We start from the raw sequence: 20922 nt of genomic DNA, 5'->3' as shown, positions 1-20922 counted from the left end.
ACAAACTAATTGATCTATTTTTTTGTTTTTCTTCATAGAATTGATAATTTATCATAAGAATTTAAATTATAATAGCATACATAAAATAATATTATGTTATTATAATATTATGAAATAATATTATAATAGCATACATCTATAAATACATAAACTAAGTTACAACAACCTGTTATCAACAAACTAAGTTATCTTGCTTAAGATATCCTGCTTAAGAAAGGATAAATGTTAACATTAATGTAAATGATTTTTTTTTATTTTTAAACTTATGCTATTTATTGTAAAACAGGTCTTTCATCCATATTTTTATTTTTAAAATATAATTTTCACCACATATATTGATAACTTCTATCAAGTCAAATAATTTCTTCATTGTTTCAATTTTTACATTTTTTAAATACAAAACTCATTTAAAATAAAATATGTTTTATTTAAAATGAGTTTTGTATCTATAAACTGTATTAAAAAAAACAATAAAATAAACAAGTAAAAAAACTGTTTTATATTAAAACAAATTGTTATTATTAATAAAACCTCACAACATAGCTTAATCGCTGTTTTATATAGCTTTTACGATAATAATATGTATTTAAATAAAACATAGTCAGTTCAATTGTTATAAAATTCATATAATATAATATTAATTAAAACTTAACTAATATTTAACAATATTTAATAGTTCAATATAAAATTTCAAACAACTATTTTATTATTTATTTTATCAATTTTTTTCTATAAAAAACGGTTATTGTAATAATCATTAAACCATTTAACAGAGATATGTTAATTAGGGTGAGTCAGAATTTTCAAATTTTGAAAATCAAGTTGATCCTACCTGGAATGGTTGACCACCAGTATAAAAACAATTTTGCGCTCAAGTATGTTGATGTCAGATGATTTTAAAAGTCTCTGCCAGCCCAATTTGTGTATAAAAACATAACAAACTTCAGAGGTCTGGCAAAAGACCTCTGAAGTTTGATATGTTTAATTTGTTTTCTTAAGTTTGATATAAAGCCAACTTTTCTTTTATATGGTACATTTTGGACTAGTTATAAATAGCAGGGAAGGACCGGAAAAAAATATGATGGTTTTTATTCATCTGCAGAAAGTATTAAAAAATCAGGTATTTGTGATGACAACTTATTATGTATAACTAATGCTGGTTTGTTCTTAATATTAATTTATTAATTTTCAGTTTGTTCTGAAAATTAATAATAGATCTAGGCATAATTAAGCTTTAATTTGGGTGAGGGTGTATGCCCCTCCCCCTCTTTTTAGGAAAACAATGCCTCTCCCTTTGGAGAGGAGAGGCAATACCCCTTTCATGGTAGTGGTGGGGGATTCCTACCTCCCTATTGGTAAGCATAATGCCTTCCAACCATGAATATGTGGGTATGCTATATAATATAGCATATCCACCAATATAGCATGTTATCCCATTGTTGAGGAGGAGGTGGAGTTGCCTTCATTATTTGAAACAGTAGAAATAATATTTTTAGTGCACTAATAAAGTATGAAAGTACTATGTACTATTTTTATGAAATTATTAATTTGTTTTTGTTTACTATCAATCAGTTGTTGATCAGCTGATCTTGATTCCTTATTTAATTACATTCATAATAAAGGGAAGGGTAACCATTTGTCAAATGGAGTTCAACAGATAGATATTGGAAAGACACACCTGGTACTTAGATGGAAAAACACACCAGGTACTTAAATGAAACCTTGATTCAACTTGCTCTCCAAGAACTCTCCAAACCAGTTCCTGATTAGTCTCCAAATCAGTTCCTGATTAGATTCAGAGAAGTCAAACTTATTAAAAGAGTTGAGCTTCAAACAAGAAGGACCACCAAGGCTTGCTCCATTCATTGAAGAGAACTCTTGGTTTATTTTCAGTTTATTGAATCTGACTAAAATGGAGGACAAACTAAGGTTAAACTGTCCTGTTCCTCTGTGGTGCCATGTTGATCAGTTCAAAACATCCTCAAACTTTGTCAGTAAACTAGAAGTAATGAACGTAATTTCTGAAAGGGCTGTAAACTTTATATTAGTTTGTGAACAATGAGGATGATCAACAAAAACTTCTAGTTGCGCAGTAAAAACAAGACCAGCTCCGTGGGTCAGAATTCAAGGAACTGTTTCACCTGGCCTATGAAGCAATAGTCAAGCAGAGACAAAAATAACATGTAAATGTTGTCATGATTTCAATATTTACATTGCCATATGATGTACTTTTTTTCTAAAGAAAATAAAGCGATTTTAAATAATCAGGTTGATAAAGCACACATAAAATTATTCTATCAATAAATTCTTTCAAACAATAATAAAACAAAATATTTCAACTCCTAATTGTTGGAGCTATTTTTCAATTTGAGACAAGTAATTGCACTGCAAAGATAAACTAATATTTTAACTTTATTTTGAGTTCGCTGCATTAGACAGGTTTCTTAATTTTTTTAAATTAGCTTAGATCTTTTTCATATGCCCAAACACACCTTCCAAGATTAGTTTTGAAATACCAACCAGTATCCTTATTCATACCAAAATTTTGAGTGTAAAAATATTTTCTATGATATATTTTTTATAAAAAAGCTATTAGGGATTCCCTAATAGCTTTTTAATAAAAATCACACTTTGATTTAAGCTACATTAAACTTTTCCAATTGATATTATCTTTGCAAACTTTACAATGTTCAGCCTGAGTATAACTTATTCTCTAGTGTTATGTTGATGATAGAAATGCACATTTTGATAATATCAATGATGCTTGCGGTTTCTTAATCTTTTTCAACTCAATTGATCCAAATATACAATGGAAATTAAAAACTGCAAAATGAGTTGTATATTTTGGATATTACTTTACCAAATAATAAAATAACAAACGTACAACTTAAATCTCATTCATCTACCAAACCAGTATATATAGAAACAATAATTCTATAGAAAACAATGTCTTTTGATGCGCAAGTTGTTGTGACTAAAAAATGTTGTGTTCATACTCAAAACATCTTTTTTAAACTAAAAATTTTTAAAACCATTTAAATCATTTTAATATACTAAAAATAGCTTTGCAATATTTTTGTCAGATCAGGTTATCCTGCTACTGGTAACATGTAACCCAGTACAATCTGCTCCATGTCCTGCTGCCTTGTAGGATATGCCTTTTTAGGCAAAGGCTAGGAGATGCCAACTCCGATTTAAAACACCCCCTGCCTTGGGGCTCTTGGTTGAGTAAAGGCTAGAGATGGTGTCTCGATAAAAATACTCATCTTGGGCAGATGTTAAATGCACCCAGCTACTGTCTTGTAGAAGGCCTCCTAGGCAAAGACTTAAGGGGTAAACAGATTCTATCTGTTGACCAGCCTCGCACCCCTTCTTCATCTATTAGGCTGGCGCAGATGTATTTTTAATACATTGTTTCCAGTTTAGGATGTTGAATGCTGGATCTTCTTGACTCAATGCATGGGCATGCTTGTGTCACTGTTTTTATGACTAAGCAACTCATTCTATTATCTCCTTATGAGGGTACAGCTCTAAAACTCAGTTTTATGGTTCTGAGGCCGGCTGGTAGTCAGGTTTCCCGAACTCTGTGGTAGCTCTCAGAGAGGCTGATTCCATCAACAGCTGAAAAATATCAAAGTACTAACAGTGCCATGTTGCGCATGGATGGTGTCCCTGTTTGTACTTTTGGTGTGCATTGCGGAGGCCACATTTGGAGCCCTTTGTTACGGCTTAGGGTTTATTAGTAGTAATGAGGCAATTGCTTGGGCTATTAAACGGTGTTCTGAGTACTATCTATGCTTTGAGTCAAGTTCTTCAATCTAATTTAAAAATGAATAAAGTACCAAAAACTATAAAACACCAAAAACCATCATCATCACCAAGTTCTCTAAACCTATCATTCACTAATATTCGTGGTCTTCGAAGTAACTTTTCTTCTGTTGAGTCTTATCTCTTGCAAAGTTCACCAGACCTACTTGCTCTTTGTGAGACTAATTTGAGTTCGGCTGTCTCATCTTGTGATCTTAGTGTTGATGGTTATCTTCCTCTGATTCGTAAAGACTCCAATAGTCACATGCTTGGCCTGGGCATTTACATTTGTAAGAATTCACCTGTTTGTCGTGAAACTAGGTTTGAATCCACAGACTATTCTTTCATGTGCTTTCGTTTAGCACCACTTCACTCTATTGCCTTTCTCTTTGTTCTATATCGCTCTCCTTCATCTCAAGACTGCACTCTTTTTGATGTTATTTCTGATCATATTGACCAAGCCCTCTCTCTTTATCCATCAGCTAATATAGTTGTTGTCGGTGACTTTAATGCTCACCACTCTGAATGGCTTGGCTCTAGTGTCAGTGACTCTGCAGGCATTAAAGCCCACAACTTTTGCCTTTCTCAATCCCTAACTCAAATAGTCAACTTTCCAACTCGCTTTCCTGACAACCCTAATCATTTACCTTCTCTACTCGACTTATGTCTTGTCTCTGATCCTAGTCAGTGCTCAGTTTCTCCGCATTCACCCTTAGGTTCTTCTGATCACAGTTTGATCTCTCTAAAACTAATATCTCATTCTTCTTCATCACCTGAATCCCCCTATTACCGAACCTCTTTCAACTACAGTAAAGCTGACTGGGATTCTTTCCGTGACTTTCTTCGTGATGGCCCTTGGGTAGAAATCTTTCAACTTCCTGTCGAAAAATGTGCTTCTTACATAACTTCGTGGATTCAGGCTGGCATGGAATCTTTTATTCCCTCTCGACGATTCCAGGTCAAGCCTCACTCTCCTCCATGGTTTTCCTCACACTGTGCTGCTGCGATTGCCAATCGAAACCGTTACTTCCATATTTATCAGCAAAACAATTCTCCAGAAAACAGACATCTGTTTATTACTGCTAGAAACAACTGTAAAAAGGTTTTGTCTGACGCCAAAACCCGCTATTCTCAGGTCATGAAATCTCGTATCTCATCTCAAAAATTAGGCTCTTGTGACTTCTGGAAAATCTTTAATAATATCAATAATAAGGGCAAATCTATAATTCCACCTCTCTTGTATGGTTCAGACTTTGTCACCTCACCTAAAGACAAAGCCGAACTGTTTGCTAAAAACTTTTCATCAATATCATCTCTTGATTCCACCAGTTGCGTTCTACCTGATATTGCCAACAAACAGGTTGATCCATTGCTTGACATTCATATCACTCCAGCATCTGTATCTAAAGTGATTTCCTGCTTTGACTCTTCCACAGCTTGTGGCCCAGACAACATACCTGTTATTGTCTTGCAGAAGTGTTCTCCGGAGCTGTCGTCTATACTCTCAAAACTATTCAACAAGTGCTTATCAGAGTCTTGTTTTCCAGCCTGCTGGAAAGCCGCATCTGTTATCCCTATCTTCAAAAATTCTGGAGAGCGATCTGATTCGTCTAACTACCGTCCCATAAGTCTTCTTCCTATCATAAGCAAGGTTTTTGAATCTTTAATTAACAAACACTTAATTTCTCATCTTGAATCTAATAACTTACTTTCTGACCATCAATATGGATTTCGATCTTCTCGTTCTACAGCTGATTTGCTAACAGTAATAACTGACAGGTTTTATCGTGCATTAGATGAAGGTGGAGAGGTTAAGGCCATCGCTCTTGACATTTTAAAAGCGTTTGATAAAGTTTGGCATGCTGGTCTTCTCCATAAGCTTTCTTCTTATGGTGTATCCGGCAACATCTTTAAGATCATTGAATCCTTCCTTTCCAATCGTAGCATAAAAGTTGTCCTCGATGGACAACACTCTTCTTCTTATTCTGTAACTTCAGGGGTTCCTCAAGGTTCTATTCTTGGCCCTATACTCTTTTTAATTTACATTAACGATCTTCCAGATATTCTCACATCTAAGGTGGCATTGTTTGCTGATGATACTACCATTTATTCTTGTCGTGATAAGAAACCAACACCCTCTGATTGCTTGGAGGGGGCATTTGAGCTTGAAAAGGATCTCACTTCTGCTACAGCATGGGGCTCACAGTGGCTGGTGAAATTTAATTCAGATAAAACTCAATTTTTTTCAGCCAATCGTTATCGCAATAATTTAGATCTTCTTATATTTATGAACGGTGATGTACTAGATGAGTCACCTACTCTTCATCTTCTAGGATTAACTCTTACTTCCAATCTTTCTTGGAAACCATATATCAAATCGGTTGCAAAATTAGCATCTGCTAAGGTTGCATCTCTTTATCGAGCTCGCCACTTTCTTACTCTGGATTCTATTCTCTATCTCTATAAATCTCAAATCCGGCCTTGTATGGAATACTGTTGCCATATCTGGGGCGGATCTTCTAATGATGCCCTTTCTCTTTTAGACAAGGTGCAAAAACGCATTGTAAACATAGTTGGACCTGCTCTTGCAGCCAACCTTCAACCATTATCACATCGTCGTAATGTTGCTTCTCTTTCTCTTTTCTACAAATACTATAATGGACACTGCTCTAAAGAGCTAGCGTCTCTTGTGCCATCTACTAAAATTTATTCTCGTGTTACTCGTCATTCAATTAAGTGTCATCCTTTTTCTGTGACTGTTCCTAAGTGCTCCAAAAATGCTTATTCGTCTAGTTTTTTTCCTCGAACATCAGCTCTTTGGAATTCGCTTCCTTCATCATGCTTTCCTGATTCGTATAATTTGCAATCTTTTAAATCGTCCGTCAATCGTTATCTTGCTCTACAATCTTCATCTTTTCTCTTACAGTAACTTCCAACTTTAATCAGTGGCTGCTTGCAGCCTTGTTGGAAGCGAAGATGTTTAAAAAAAAAAAAAAAAAAATAACATTGTTTCAAACAATATAAAAATTAAAACATATACTCAAGAGAAACAGAAAGAAAAAAAGAATTAAGTTTTTCAATTTTGTTTCTAATACACAAACTTGTCACCTGTTTTGTTCATCTTCAAAGTTAAGTAAATTTTGCTGGTGAATGGAGTATTCTTTCCAATATTTATTTTCTTCTTTTGTTAATCTTTCTTTTTCTTCTAACATCTCTGGAGTATGCAAAATTAAAAAAATTTCAGATGAAATTAACTATTAAACTTCCCTAATAGTTTTTTAATACAAAAAAGTAACTAAATTTAAATAAAACTTTACATTTGTTTAAAATTTAACAGAAGTTTGAGTTGAATGACAGAAGTTAATTGAAGACATAAATGAATTGATTGAAGACGATGAAATTGATGAAGTGGATGAAGGCTTTAAGTTTCTTCAATATGGAAAGTTATCTGAAGTTTTGAACACATTTTATTCTAGTTATTTTTCTATAGCAAAGATAAATATTTATGGAGAAATATAGTAATCAAAATAACATTGTTTATGAATTAATGTATATTAGTCTCTTAGCAACAATCATGTTATGTTTTCTATAGCAAAGATATATAAATATTTATAGAGAAATATAGTAATCAAAATAACATTGTTTATGAATTAATGTATATTAGTCTCTTATCAACAATCATGTTATGTTTACTATAGAAAAGATATATAAATATCTATGGAGAAATATAGTAATTAAAATAACATTGTTTATGAATGAATGTATATTAGTCTCTTAGCAACAATCTTGTTATGTTTTGGGTGAACTGATGTGCAACATTACTCCTTCATCACTGTGAAAATAGTATTTTAGCACATTTTCGTGTGGTGTTATTAAGTTCATATAAAAGAACGTTACTTAAAACCTTGATTAAACAGAAACTTAAAACCTTGAACTTTTAAGTAACTTTTAAATGTCAAACTAAGTTTTTAAGTAACTTAAAAATAAAACCTTAATTAAACCTGATTAAAAGATATCTAAGTACTTTTGTGACATGACACCTTCATCCATTTAAATCTTCAAATAACAGAAGATTGAGTGAGTAACAGAAGTTTGTGTTTAATACCAATTATAACAAAAATCAACAAAAGTTTGAATAATTTTAACTTTATTCAACATTTATTTTTATAAAAGATTACAGAAAAATTAAAGAAAAAAGCTTTTAACCAATTTTTTTAAGCAAGTGTGTTAAAAAGTGAGGATGTATTCAAATGACATTTTAGAGAAATATTCAGATTAGTCCATTATTAGACATCCAAATCACTCTATCTTCCATTGCTAAAATTATTTTTCTGTTAAGCTCACTGCTTGTGGTTCAGACAAATGTCATATTCCTAAAAAACTCCAGAAATCTTTTCAATATTCTTAAAAGTATTCAACAAGTGATTAGCATTAACCTGCATTATTTACCTGCCTACTGGAAAATGGCACCTGTGGTTCCAATTTTTACAAATTTTACTGGGGAAAACTCAGCCCCTTTTTGTCAACTGAATTTTGTTAACTTATCATAACATTATTAGCAAGGCGTTTGCGTTTTTAATTAACAAATTTCTAATATCTCACCTTGAGTTTTATAACTTACTCTCTACCAATCAATACAGATTTTGATTCTTTCATTCTGCAGCTGACTTGTTAACTGTTATAACAGAAGGTTCTATCATACACTAGATGGTGGCTAATGCTTTTGATGTATTAAAGGCTTTTGATAACGTCTAGGATGCTGGTCTTATCTATAAGTTTGCTTCAAATGTTGTGTCTAGGAAAGTTTTTTGAGATAATTAAATCATTCCTATATAAGCACAGTATTTTAGTTGCCTTGAAGACCAACACTTTTCTTTATTTCCAGTAACTTGTAGGGTTCCACAAGGTTCTATTGCTGGTCTTGTACCATTTCTCATCTATATTAATGATCTTCTTGGCAACATCACTTGTAAAGTGAGTCTATTATTATTGCAGGCAACAACTATTTATTCCTGTCAAAAAGTAATCATTCTTTGATCGCTTAAAACAGGAAAACTATTGCAAAAAGATATCAGATTCAAGATCAGCATCTTTAATCTAACTTTTTCTTCTGTAACAGCTAGAGAGTTCTTTTACAGAGAGAAGCCATAAGAGACTAGCAGTGGCTTGCAAATTTTGTTAACTCGTGAACACCATTATAACTCAGTCCAAACAATTATGGCAATACTGTTCATGTTCCTATGTTAATGAATGTTAATGAAATCTCTCACTGCAGCACATAGCACTGAGTCCTCTACTTTACATCTCAGATTATCATTAACTACTGACTTCTCATGAAAATCATATATACAAATGAAAGTTAACATCTGCTGTGGTTGCCTTTCAATGCTCACCATTTTCTTACTCCCAATTTTATCCATCCCTGAATGCAATACAGATTCTATTCAGGGACAATACAACTGTTGTCATACTTGGGCTGGAATAACAATATGTGAGCTGGTTCTTCTCAAAACGCCCTCTTTCTCTTCTTGAGTCAAAAATTGTGCTGTAAATGTAGCTAGGTCTGATATATATGTATAACATACATACATAAGTAAATTGTTTCAATGTATGTCAACTTATTCTGTTGTAAAATGTATTGAAGGACATAGCTAGGAAGGATTGAATACCCAGGGTTCTTACCGAATGAAAAAATTTGAATTTAAGTCATTTTTTTATTTTTCATGACATTTACTTTATGATTTGCAGAACTACATTGAGACTTAAAAAAGAAAGTTACAAACTGCAGAAGTATAAAGGTCAAAGCCACTCCTATATTAGCAACTTAATATCATTAACATCAAAAATAACTGCAAATTACAACAGTCAGATTTTTTTCTTGATCAATCAAATTTTATCAAAACCATTTTACTTTAACAAAAACATTTTCAGGGATTTTTCTAATTATTTTTTAAAAAGAAAAAAAAAAAAGAAGACCTGAACATATAGACCAAAATTTCGCATTATATAGACCAAAAATTCACAACCTCTTTTACAAGTAAATAAACTTAGGACCATTTTTAAACTACAAGAGCTTCTAGGACTAAGGGTATCAGAGATATAATGAATTGATGGAAAAGAAGTTGATTAAGAGACAGAGCTACAGTCAATTAAAGGATCAGAACTACCATGAATTCAGAAATATTTATTGCTTTGCTGAACTTTCAACAAAATCTAGTTTTAGTTAAACATTTTCGTAAAAATTCACGTTTTAAAACATGTGCATTGTATATTACAAATATCATCAACAACTGACATGTTAATAAGTATTATGAAGAAACGCAATTTTAATCTTTTTTCTGAGAACTTTTAAAATATTTTGCTTTTAAATACAAATGTATTACTAATTATGTTTTAATCATTAATTATAATAATTATGTAATTGAAAATAACTAATTGAAAAATATAATAAAAACCTTTCTTATCATCTTCAAGTGTTTTGTGCTCGTTTTCAATGTTTGCCAGCTCTTCCATTAATTCTTTTTCTTCTAATCTTAAAAGTCTTAGTTCTTCATCTAAAACATTTCTAAATGTAGTTATTTATTAATTACTTATAAAAGTCTTTAAGGGAATCATATATATCATATTTAGAAAAAACCCACGCCTAAAAATTTTTTACAAAAACTGTAACAAATGTAATACTTTAATATATTTTACTTTACAGTATGTCTTGACACTTTTAACATAATATAATAATGTATTTATGTTTATTTACTTATCTTTATTAGTTTTTATATTTATTATCTTTAATTGTTCTAATATATAACTCAAATGTAAAAGATCTAAAGTTATTAAATTCTAAAAGTTTTGTATTTTGCAGATTCTATAGGTTTTACAACACCTCTAAAAACATTTTCAGATTCTAAAATCTGAAAATACTTATAATACTTATAAAATATACTAATTCCATTTTACTTTACGCTAAACATTTTTCCCAAAGCTCATTACCTAAATCTAAAGGTTATTACCTAAATCTGGATCCTCATCTTCACCTTGAGATTGCAAAGTCAATAGTAAATCTTGATAACTCTCTAATTCATTTTCAGCTATATGAAGTTGAATATCTAATTTGTTTAACAAGCTGTCAGTACACTCTTCACATAGAGGGTGATCTATATCTGTGTTTCCTGACATAATATCAAAGAGTTGAGCAGAAATCTAATGATTAAGTGATGATGAATATAAGTTGATGAAAATAAACAAAACACAAGCTTAATTCTATGACTAAAATTACTGGCATGAACAATTTCCTAAATACAATAAAAGTAAAAAAAGTAAAAAAAAAAACCTTTATTCTGTGACTAAAATTATCAGCTTTAGCTCCACTAGCTGCTTCACCAACAAGAGCAAACCCATTACCAGTCCCTGATGATGTTCTTAAAACAAATATGTAGTAAAGTAATTCATCATGACTCAGTAACTCATATGAAACAGAACTCTAAATTTCATGATGGAGAAAAAAAAAATGCTAAAGAAGGTAAAAAAATGAAGTTTTCAAAAATAGTTGATTGATAAATTGGCAATATCTATTTTAACTTTAAGGTAAACATAATGAAATAATCATTTAATTAAAGGTAAACATAATAAAATAATCATCTACTTAAAGATAACTTAAAACTATGACTATTTATACATCAAATTCAAAAAAAATTTTATAATTAGATAAATAAAATTTTAATAATTAAAAATTCTTTAGAAAGCTATTTAATGATGGTCCAGCTACAGAAGAAAAAAAACATTTTTAATGATATGACAGTAAAATCATTTAACAAGTAGTAAAAATTGTTGAAAGAAAGGATAAAATAGTAAAACAAGGATTTGACATTTGAAATAATAAACATTAATCGTGGCAGCAAAAGTAAGATCATAAACAGTTCTTTTGCCAATTCAAATAAAAACCAGATTTAAAGATACAATTAAAGTGATACTTAAGTTCTTAAATGACAATTAAAGTGATAATTATGTTCTTAAATGACAATTAAAGTGATAATTATGTTCTTAAATGACAATTAAAGTGATACTTATGTTCTTAAATGACAATTAAAGTGATAATTATGTTCTTAAATGACAATTAAAGTGATATTTATGTTCTTAAATGACAATTAAAGTGATAACTATGTTCTTAAATGACAATTAAAGTGATACTTATGTTCTTAAATGACAATTAAAGTGATATTTATGTTCTTAAATGACAATTAAAGTGATAATTATGTTCTTAAATGACAATTAAAGTGATAATTATGTTCTTAAATGACAATGCCTAAGTAATTATTATGATAAAGTTAGTTTAGAATAAAATTCTATTTAATGTTATGGGATATGCTAGAAAGGACAATTCATCGCTTAACAGTCTAGTGGAACATTATAACATTTTCTAACAGTCTAGTGGAACATTATAACATTTTCTAACAGTCTAGTGGAACATTATAATATTCTCCAACAGTCTAATAGAACATTATAACATTTTCTAACAGTCTAGAAAAACATTTTAAAACAATTCAGATGAAAATATCAATTTAAAATAAGATAAAAAATCAAAAGATTTTGAGCATCAAAATCTTTTAATCTACCTATAGAAGTATAGGCATATTTTACAATTATAAACTTGTACACAACCACAGGATAATGTTTAAGAACTTTAACATCAATTATCTTATATAAAAAAAGTCAAACTTTAAACCAAAAAAACCTCTACTTTGATTGAATGATTTGTCGGATAACATCAGAAGACTTCATGATATCTTCCATACCCTATTTTAAAACATAAGTGGTTATTTTCAGTTTTAAAACACAATACATTAAACTAATATTTTACTGTACATATATGTATATATATATATATATATATATATATATATATATATATATATATATATATATATATATATATATATATATATATATATATATATATATATATATATGTATATATATATATATAAATGAAAACAATGACCATATAAAGTTTTAACCCCCCTCAATTTTAGGGGGCTGCAAACAATTGTATGTATATATATATATACATATATATGTATGTATGTATGCATGCATGCATGCATGCATGTATGTATGTATGTATGTATGTATGTATGTATGTATGTATGTATGTATGTATGTATGTATGTATGTATGTATGTATGTATGTATGTATGTATGTATGTATGTATGTATATGTGTGTGTGTTTAAAAAGTATTTTTAGGGGTGCCTCAAGACCATTTAAAATTTGACAGGTCTCTAATATTTTGAAAAAAAAATTATCTAAAGTATGTCAACCTGGTATTCAAATAAAGCAAAATTATACAAAAATTTCAAAAATAATAATCAGTTTACATAAAAATATTTTTTTCAGATGAAATCACCTAAAAACTATTGTTTTTAAGATAAAAATAAAAAAAGTCAATATTTTAAAGTTCTTTTAAAATAATTTTTTTAAACATGTTTTTCATGTAAATTGATTATTATTTTTGAAGTTTTTATATAATTTTGCTTCTTTTGAGTACCAGGTTGACATACTTTAGAAAAACTTTTTTTTTAAATATTGGGGACCTGTCAAATTTTTAAGGGTCCTAAGGCACCCCTAAAAATATTTTTTATTCAAAAAAATTTTAAACCTAGTGTTTTTGTATTATATAGAACACATTTTGAAAATAGAAATTCCTCTGGACCTGCATTAAATGCCCTTTAGAGCCTCATTTTTGTTTAAAATGAAGTATCTTTGAAATGTATTAGAATGAACTAGTGTCAGTGTTACATACATCTGTTTTAGTTATTAGAATTTTTTAATATAAATATAAATTTAATAAATAAACAATGCTCAAAGCCAATAAAATAATAAAATAAAAAAATTAATAATCTTAGACCTTACTAGGAAATGACCCCGGGGCCCCGGCTCCAGCCAAATATAGGTTTTTTTTTCACATTCCTAACCCCAGCCGCAGCTAAACAATAATTCTAGCAGGGTTATTACCCGGAGCTAAGATCCTTTTTTTTTACAAATTACAAATTTTTTACTGTTTTTGTTTCTCTTTCAAGCTATGAAAGTTAAATAATGTCATGAATGGTAAAAATATAGGCAAGTCACATATGTATATTTAAATGTATTTTAAAATACATATTTAATTTTATACTTATAATACAATACTTTACGATAAAAATTTAGAAATATTAAAAAAAATTATTGTTTCTTATATATTATTCTTAAATATTCTAAAATATTTCGTTTTTGTTTTACTAGTTATTACTATATTACTATTTTATTATTATCGTTATTGTCTATTGATGTTGCTATTGTTTTTGTTGTTATTAATATTGTTATTATTATTTTTGCTATTATTATTATTACTGCTATTATTATAATCATATAAAATATATAATAATATATATATATATATATATATATATATATATAAATATATATATATATATAATAATATATTATATATATTATAATATATTATATATATTATAATATATTATATATATTATAATATATTATATATATTATAATATATTATATATATAATAATATATTATATTACTAGTTTATTTTTGTTTCTCTTTAAAAATATATATATTTAAATAATTTTCATTCCTTGAACAGCTTCTTAACACCATACATGAAGTTTATGTCTACATGTATATTTATTGTATAAAATATATATACACACACACACACACACACACACACACACACACACACACACACACACACACACACACACACACACACACACACACACACACACACATAGATATATACACATACATGTATATACATATGTGTATTTATAAACATAACGTGAATTTCAATCTAAGATTAAATATTCATTTTATTTTTATTTTTTTAACACCTTCACTTCCAACAAGGCTGCAAGTAACCATTATTAGAGTTGACAATTAATGGAAGAGAAAAAATGAGGTTTATAAAGCAAAATAATTATTAACATGTAACTTGAAAGATTGCAAATTTTATGAATCAGGAAAGCAAGATGAAGGAAGCGAATTCCAAAGAACTGATGTTCAAGGAAAAAAACTAGGTGAATAAAAATATTTGGAACATTTCAGAACAGTCTAAGTAAATGGATAAGACTTAATCGAATGACAATTTTTTTTTTTTTTTCTACATCTTTGCTTCCAACAAGGCTGCAAGCAACCACTATTAGAGTTGGAAGTTACTGGAAAAGAAAACATGAAGTTTATAGAGCAAGATAACGATTGACAGACAACTTTAAAGATTGCAAATTATATAAATCAGGAAAGCAAGATGAAGGAAGTGAACTCCAAAGAACTGATGTTCGGGGAAAAAAACTAGATAAATAAGAGTTTTTGGATCACTTAGGAATAGTCACAGAAAAAGGATGAGACTTAATTCAATGACAAGTAACTCGAGAATGAATTTTAGTATATGGCACAAGAGACACTAGCTCTTTAGAATCATGCGCATTACAGTATATGTAGAAAAAAGAAAAAAAAAAACATTATGATGACCTGACAATGGTTGAAGGTTGGCTGCAAGAGCAGTACCAACTATGTTTAAATGTGTTTTTTGGACCTTTTCTTAAAGAGAAAGGGTGCAAAAAACCATTCAAAGATCCATTCCAGATAGGGCAACAATTTTCCATACAAGGGTGGATTTGAGATTTATAGAGATAAAGAATAGAATCCATAGTAAGAAAGTGGCAAGCACAATAAAAAGATGCAACCTCAGCAGATGCTAATTTCGCAATGGATTTGATATATGGTTATTTCTAAAAATCAAGTACATTATCATCAACAAATATAGGAAAATCTAGATTGTTACAATAACGATTAACTGAAAAAATTGAGTTTTATCTGGGTTAAAGTTCCCCAGTAGCTGAGAGCCCCATGCTGCAGCAGAAGTGAAATCCTTTTCAAGCTCAAATACCCCCCTCCAAAAAATCAGAGAGTGTTGGCTTCTTATCAAAACCAAATTATTGCAATTAAAATACTTTTCAATAATGTAATCAAAATATGCAACTAGAAAAGATTTTGGTAAATAATGGAGAAGTGGTAAACCTAAATTTGCCTACACTTTTCCTCTTCAGTGATCTATGATTTCCCACTCAGCTATCTATCAACTATCTATGCTTTTGTTTTTAGATGTAATGTTCAACAGCTTATAGCAGCATTTTGTATAAAATAAATAAAATTTTAAGATCAAGTTAGACAAATTAGGTCAGGTTTAGACAAATTTTGGTCAATTTAGGGTTCCGAAATAAGGTTTAGGAGACCTCTTCCCATTATTAGTTTGCAAAAAAATTTGACCTATTTACTTTTTTTTACCAAACCTCACCAAATAAAGGTACTATGAAAAAAAAAAAATTTTCATCAAAAAAAAGCCACCCTAAAATGTGTGTATATATATATATATATATATATATATATATATATATATATATATATATATATATATATATATATATATATATATATATACATATATTATATATATATATATATATATATATATATATATATATATATATATATATATATATATATATATATATATATATATATATATATATATATATATATATATATATATATATATATATATAAATAGATATATATACAAAAAACAAAATAAAAAGAAGAAAAAACTTGTAAATAAAGTATAATCTAAATTTACCTTACAATCATTATCAATGGGCTCCTCGTTATTTAAATTTGGAAATGAAGCTGTAAGTAATTAAAAATCATTCACATCACAAAAGTTAAATAAAAAGTATCTATTTACTATGATAAACTGTCTTTTTAAATAAATTTGACATAAATACAAACTATTTAGAGCCCCTAGTCAAAATATTTAAACACGCTACAAGACAATTTAAAATATTAGTTATCAGGTGTTAGGGGAGAGTTGTCTTTACATGCATTTATTTTAGAAAAAAATGAATTATGGCTATATTTTGTATTTTTTTAGTAATACATCTTATTTTTTGTTTCAACAGATTTTAAAAGTTATCCCTCAAAAAATGCATGTACACCATTAATTTAAAGTGTTTTTGCATCATTATTTTTTAGTGTTCTAGTTTCATGTTCACACTATATTTATTGCACTGAGTAAACAATCCTGCTACAGGTTATATGGTATATATGTTCAATGCAATAAGATTTAAAACGCAAATAACAACATTAACTCAGCATATAATTTGCTGCAAGCATGATATTGCAGTGATATATTACAATAGTCTGAAGTTTCCTTGATTGGAACTATAAAGTTTTCCTTACTTACCTTTCCAAGTAGAAACTTTATTTTATTAGCTTATGTAGACATAAGATAGCGTTTTTTATTTGTTTTTTTATTAACAATTATAATTTTATATAAAGTTTTTGACATTTAAGAGATCTTTCTCTTTTTTGATATATTTATTAACATCTGATTCGCAAGTAAATATGCTGCCTTGTAATTTTAATCAAGCAAAGATATAATTTCTTTTTGATGCCTAATGTAAAGCTTACAGTTTTTTTTGCTAACCCACTCTGTCTCAGTTGTTTTTGCCACTGGTTTTGAATATATTTTAAATTTTTTAACAATGAGACACATTTCCTAAAATATTTCTAAATTACCTGAATCTTGATTTCACAATGGTTTGGATATGTAAGTATATTACTATGAGGAATTTTTGTTTTTGATGGTATTTCCGAAACCGATTGCTATTAGTGCCACATTGATGCTTAAGTTCAATGTTATTTGTAATTGTCTTATAAATAACAAAAACTTGATTAAAAACATAATTTTTTAGTTTTTCCATTATTGCATCTTTTTCCAAACCCATTATACTTTTTTATTTTCTGTTGAAAAAGTATAGCTAAAACTTGCAAAACTATATTTGCAAGAATGATACAATGTTTTTTGATGCATATGCATATATTCATCAAAAAACATGGATGATTGTATCATTCTTGTAAATATAGTTTTAAACATGAACTGCTTCTATGACTATTGAGCAGTCAATCTTATTTAATGAAACTTTCCAAAAGATAATTCATTGTTGACTTCATTAAATACAAGTACAAAAACAACCCTGAGTAATGGCAACTTTGTATGATAAAATTCATCACTGATTTATTAATTTTGATTTATTTGTTTACTAGTGTATTATTTATTTATTTACTAGTTTGTTAATTCTTGTTGCAATATTTTCATTTTAATCGATATCTTTTAGTTATTAAGTTGAGTTTACAAAATTTAATAGCAAAGTATTTTCTAGCAAAATAAATCAAAAGTAAATTTTTACACTTGAAATAAGACTTGTATTTGAAAAAAACAAAAGCTATGATACAAAGTATTATTTACATATAAGAAATATAAAAGTTTATTTTTAAGTCAAATTCATCAGACAGCCATAAGTCGCAGTTTTGTATTTATTTATCATAGAGAATTTTTAATGAGTTTTAAGTTGCAAATGAATTAGCAAAATTATTCTTTAAGTTAGTATTTACAACTTCTTTTGATAAATAGTGGAGAGCTCTTTACTAGAAAAATATTGAATGTAAAGATATTTAAAATCTGTTTTGCAAATGCTTAAACATATTTCAAACTTTTCTTTATAAATTTTTGTCCGCTATTAGATTTATAAATACTTGAAAAAGTTTAGACCTAACTTTTGGTAGGTTTTATTGACTGCATAGTTGATGTGGTAATTCCAGCTTCAAAATCAAATATATATCAAGATCTTTTATTATACATATATACTCAAGATCGTTTTTGTTAATTTAGTGGAATATATTTTACTTTTATGTTTATTATACATTAAATACTCATTAAAACAAGCCTTCACAGGAGACATGTGCAGCTGCATGCCCAATATGACCATGTATACAATATTTTTTTTTACAAATTGACCATAGTTTTTTGCATATTTTGATAATTTATATGTTTAACAAATGTGCTGAAAAAACTAAACTTATATAAGGAAAAAATTAAAAATAAACAACCCTTTAACTGAAATAAAAAAAAAAAAAAAAAAATGACTGATAAAATAACTTAAATATAAACCATAGAATCTCAAAGCAAAAATACAATATATATTTTAATTTAGGAGTTCAAGTTCAAACCTAATAATTAATTCAATCTGATTTTAATTTAACAATTTAAAGTTTTTAATTTTTCCTACATCGCTATATTAGTATAGCTCTTAGGTTAATCAACTGTTATATTTATGAAGCACAACAGTTAGTACGTCAATGAATGAGGGTTCAAATCCTATTAATAATATTTATTTTATGTTTTAATTTCCTAGTAGAGATTTGAAAATATCAAAATTTTAAATTTTTAAATAATTTCGAAGTAATTAAGCTTGGATTAAATAACTTTGAAAATTTGATCTTTTCTAAACTCCATGAAGTTTTTTGTTTTTTTTTGTATTTATTTCTCTTCTCAGTTTATGGTTTGTTTGTTTTTTATTTTAGTTTTAGTTTATATTTACATCTTCTTTAATATAACATATAAATTGGCCATTTGCAAAGAACAACTGGGCAAGTTTTCAATATTACATAAGGCATGTGACTGCATGGGTCTCCTGAAAAGGCTTGTTTATAGGATTATTTTTCTAATATGTATAACCTTGTACTTGCCATTGTGAAATTTTAAATAGAGATGTGCTGGGTACAAAGCTTGGTCCCAGTTTTCCAGCATTTTTTTCTGGATCCAAACCAAGCAATTGACTTATATATAATCCGAATACCCAGGAAAACTGCCAGAAAAAAGAGATCACAAGTACCTGGCAGGTACCCGGAATACAAAAGTTTTTCCTAGGTACATGGAATATAAATGCCAGGTATCTGGTTGGATTATTCTGCCCGTTTTTGAATAAATTATTAATGGTTTTTAAATATATTATATTTAATATTATATTTAATAACCGTTTATTTGATCATTATAGTATTTAGTTCAGATCTTCTTGTAAATTTATAGCTTGCTATGATCTAGTAAAGATATCTTTTATCTGCATTTGCATTTGTATTTAGTATTTAACATTATATCATTAATGCAAAAAATAAAATCATTGGTCCAAGTGCTAATCCCTAAAGGATATGACTTATAATATAGAATATATATTCAGTTCGGATATAATTTTTCTCCAAATACTAATTGCTGTAACAAATTTTTTTGAAAAGTTCAGTACCAGTTCAATAAATAACACCATACAAAACCATGTTGTTAAATTGAGATTAAATTATTGTTATTTAGATGTTTCATTATTTCATTTTTAATATTAACATAAGATTTTAATAAAATGTATATCTAAGTTCTTAAAAATTTATAATTCAAAATACCTTTGATTAACCTAATTTTTAGTTCCTTTACTGACTATATACTTACTGACTAAAATTTGTGCTTGACTGACTGTATAAATAATGTGGGAACCTCAGCTTAAGTAACTTGATACATATACACAAGGATTGTTAATTCAGTATCATATGTTTTATCTTCAAAACCATTTAACAAGTACTCAGTAAAGTATTAAGGTATATTATTATCTTTTTATATCTTTTAAAAAGATATAGGAGCAACCCAAAAATAAACTGTTCTACACTATAATAAAACCATAAACCAAAAACTTACTTTCTAAATCTTTGTACAACTCTTGGTCAAGTGAATAAAGTGAATTGTCAATTCGTAAGGGTTGGTAACATTCCTGACATAAAAAGCTTACATGTGTTGTATCTTTACTTCCATTCATAGATGTAATTAATTTATCAGATTTTTCAGATTTAGCCATTTTCTAAACAAAAAATTTTTAAAGCACATCTCAAAAGTCTGTTAAATAAATCTTATAGCCTGCTGACACAAAGGAGTGCTGCTACATTAACTGATGGGTTGGCATGGAGAAACTTTCTTTTCTTGCACTATTTCTGATTTAATTACAAAAAGATGAAAAAAAAAGAAGAATAACGAAAGAAAAGATTGCTTCCCCATGCCAAATCTCAGTTAATGTAGCAGCATTCCTTTGCGGCAAGAGGGTACAAGGTAGTCAATGTATATACTATATTTACTATGTGTGTGTATATATATATATATATATATATATATATATATATATATA

General features: G+C 28.3%; 1 protein-coding gene across 2 annotated transcripts in view; it reads right to left on the bottom strand.

Annotated features, from left to right (window-relative positions):
• LOC100205250 (beclin-1) overlaps window positions 1–20607 on the bottom strand; it is a 39988-nt gene extending 19381 nt beyond the window's left edge. For both annotated transcript variants that reach the window (XM_065799207.1, XM_065799208.1), the window contains exons 1-7: window positions 20442–20607; window positions 16500–16549; window positions 12542–12597; window positions 11135–11222; window positions 10815–11004; window positions 10263–10361; window positions 6916–7021 (exon numbers count right to left, since the gene is read on the bottom strand). In XM_065799207.1, coding sequence (XP_065655279.1) covers window positions 6916–7021; window positions 10263–10361; window positions 10815–11004; window positions 11135–11222; window positions 12542–12597; window positions 16500–16549; window positions 20442–20598 — 746 coding nt within the window. In that variant the 5' untranslated portion in view covers window positions 20599–20607. The remainder of the gene's footprint in view (window positions 1–6915; window positions 7022–10262; window positions 10362–10814; window positions 11005–11134; window positions 11223–12541; window positions 12598–16499; window positions 16550–20441) is intronic.
• Between the last annotated feature and the right edge of the window lie 315 nt (window positions 20608–20922).

This window comes from Hydra vulgaris, chromosome 06 (genome assembly GCF_038396675.1).
Source record: "Hydra vulgaris chromosome 06, alternate assembly HydraT2T_AEP".
NCBI classification, from domain to species: domain Eukaryota; kingdom Metazoa; phylum Cnidaria; class Hydrozoa; order Anthoathecata; family Hydridae; genus Hydra; species Hydra vulgaris.
This window is presented reverse-complemented; position numbering and strand designations above follow the sequence as displayed.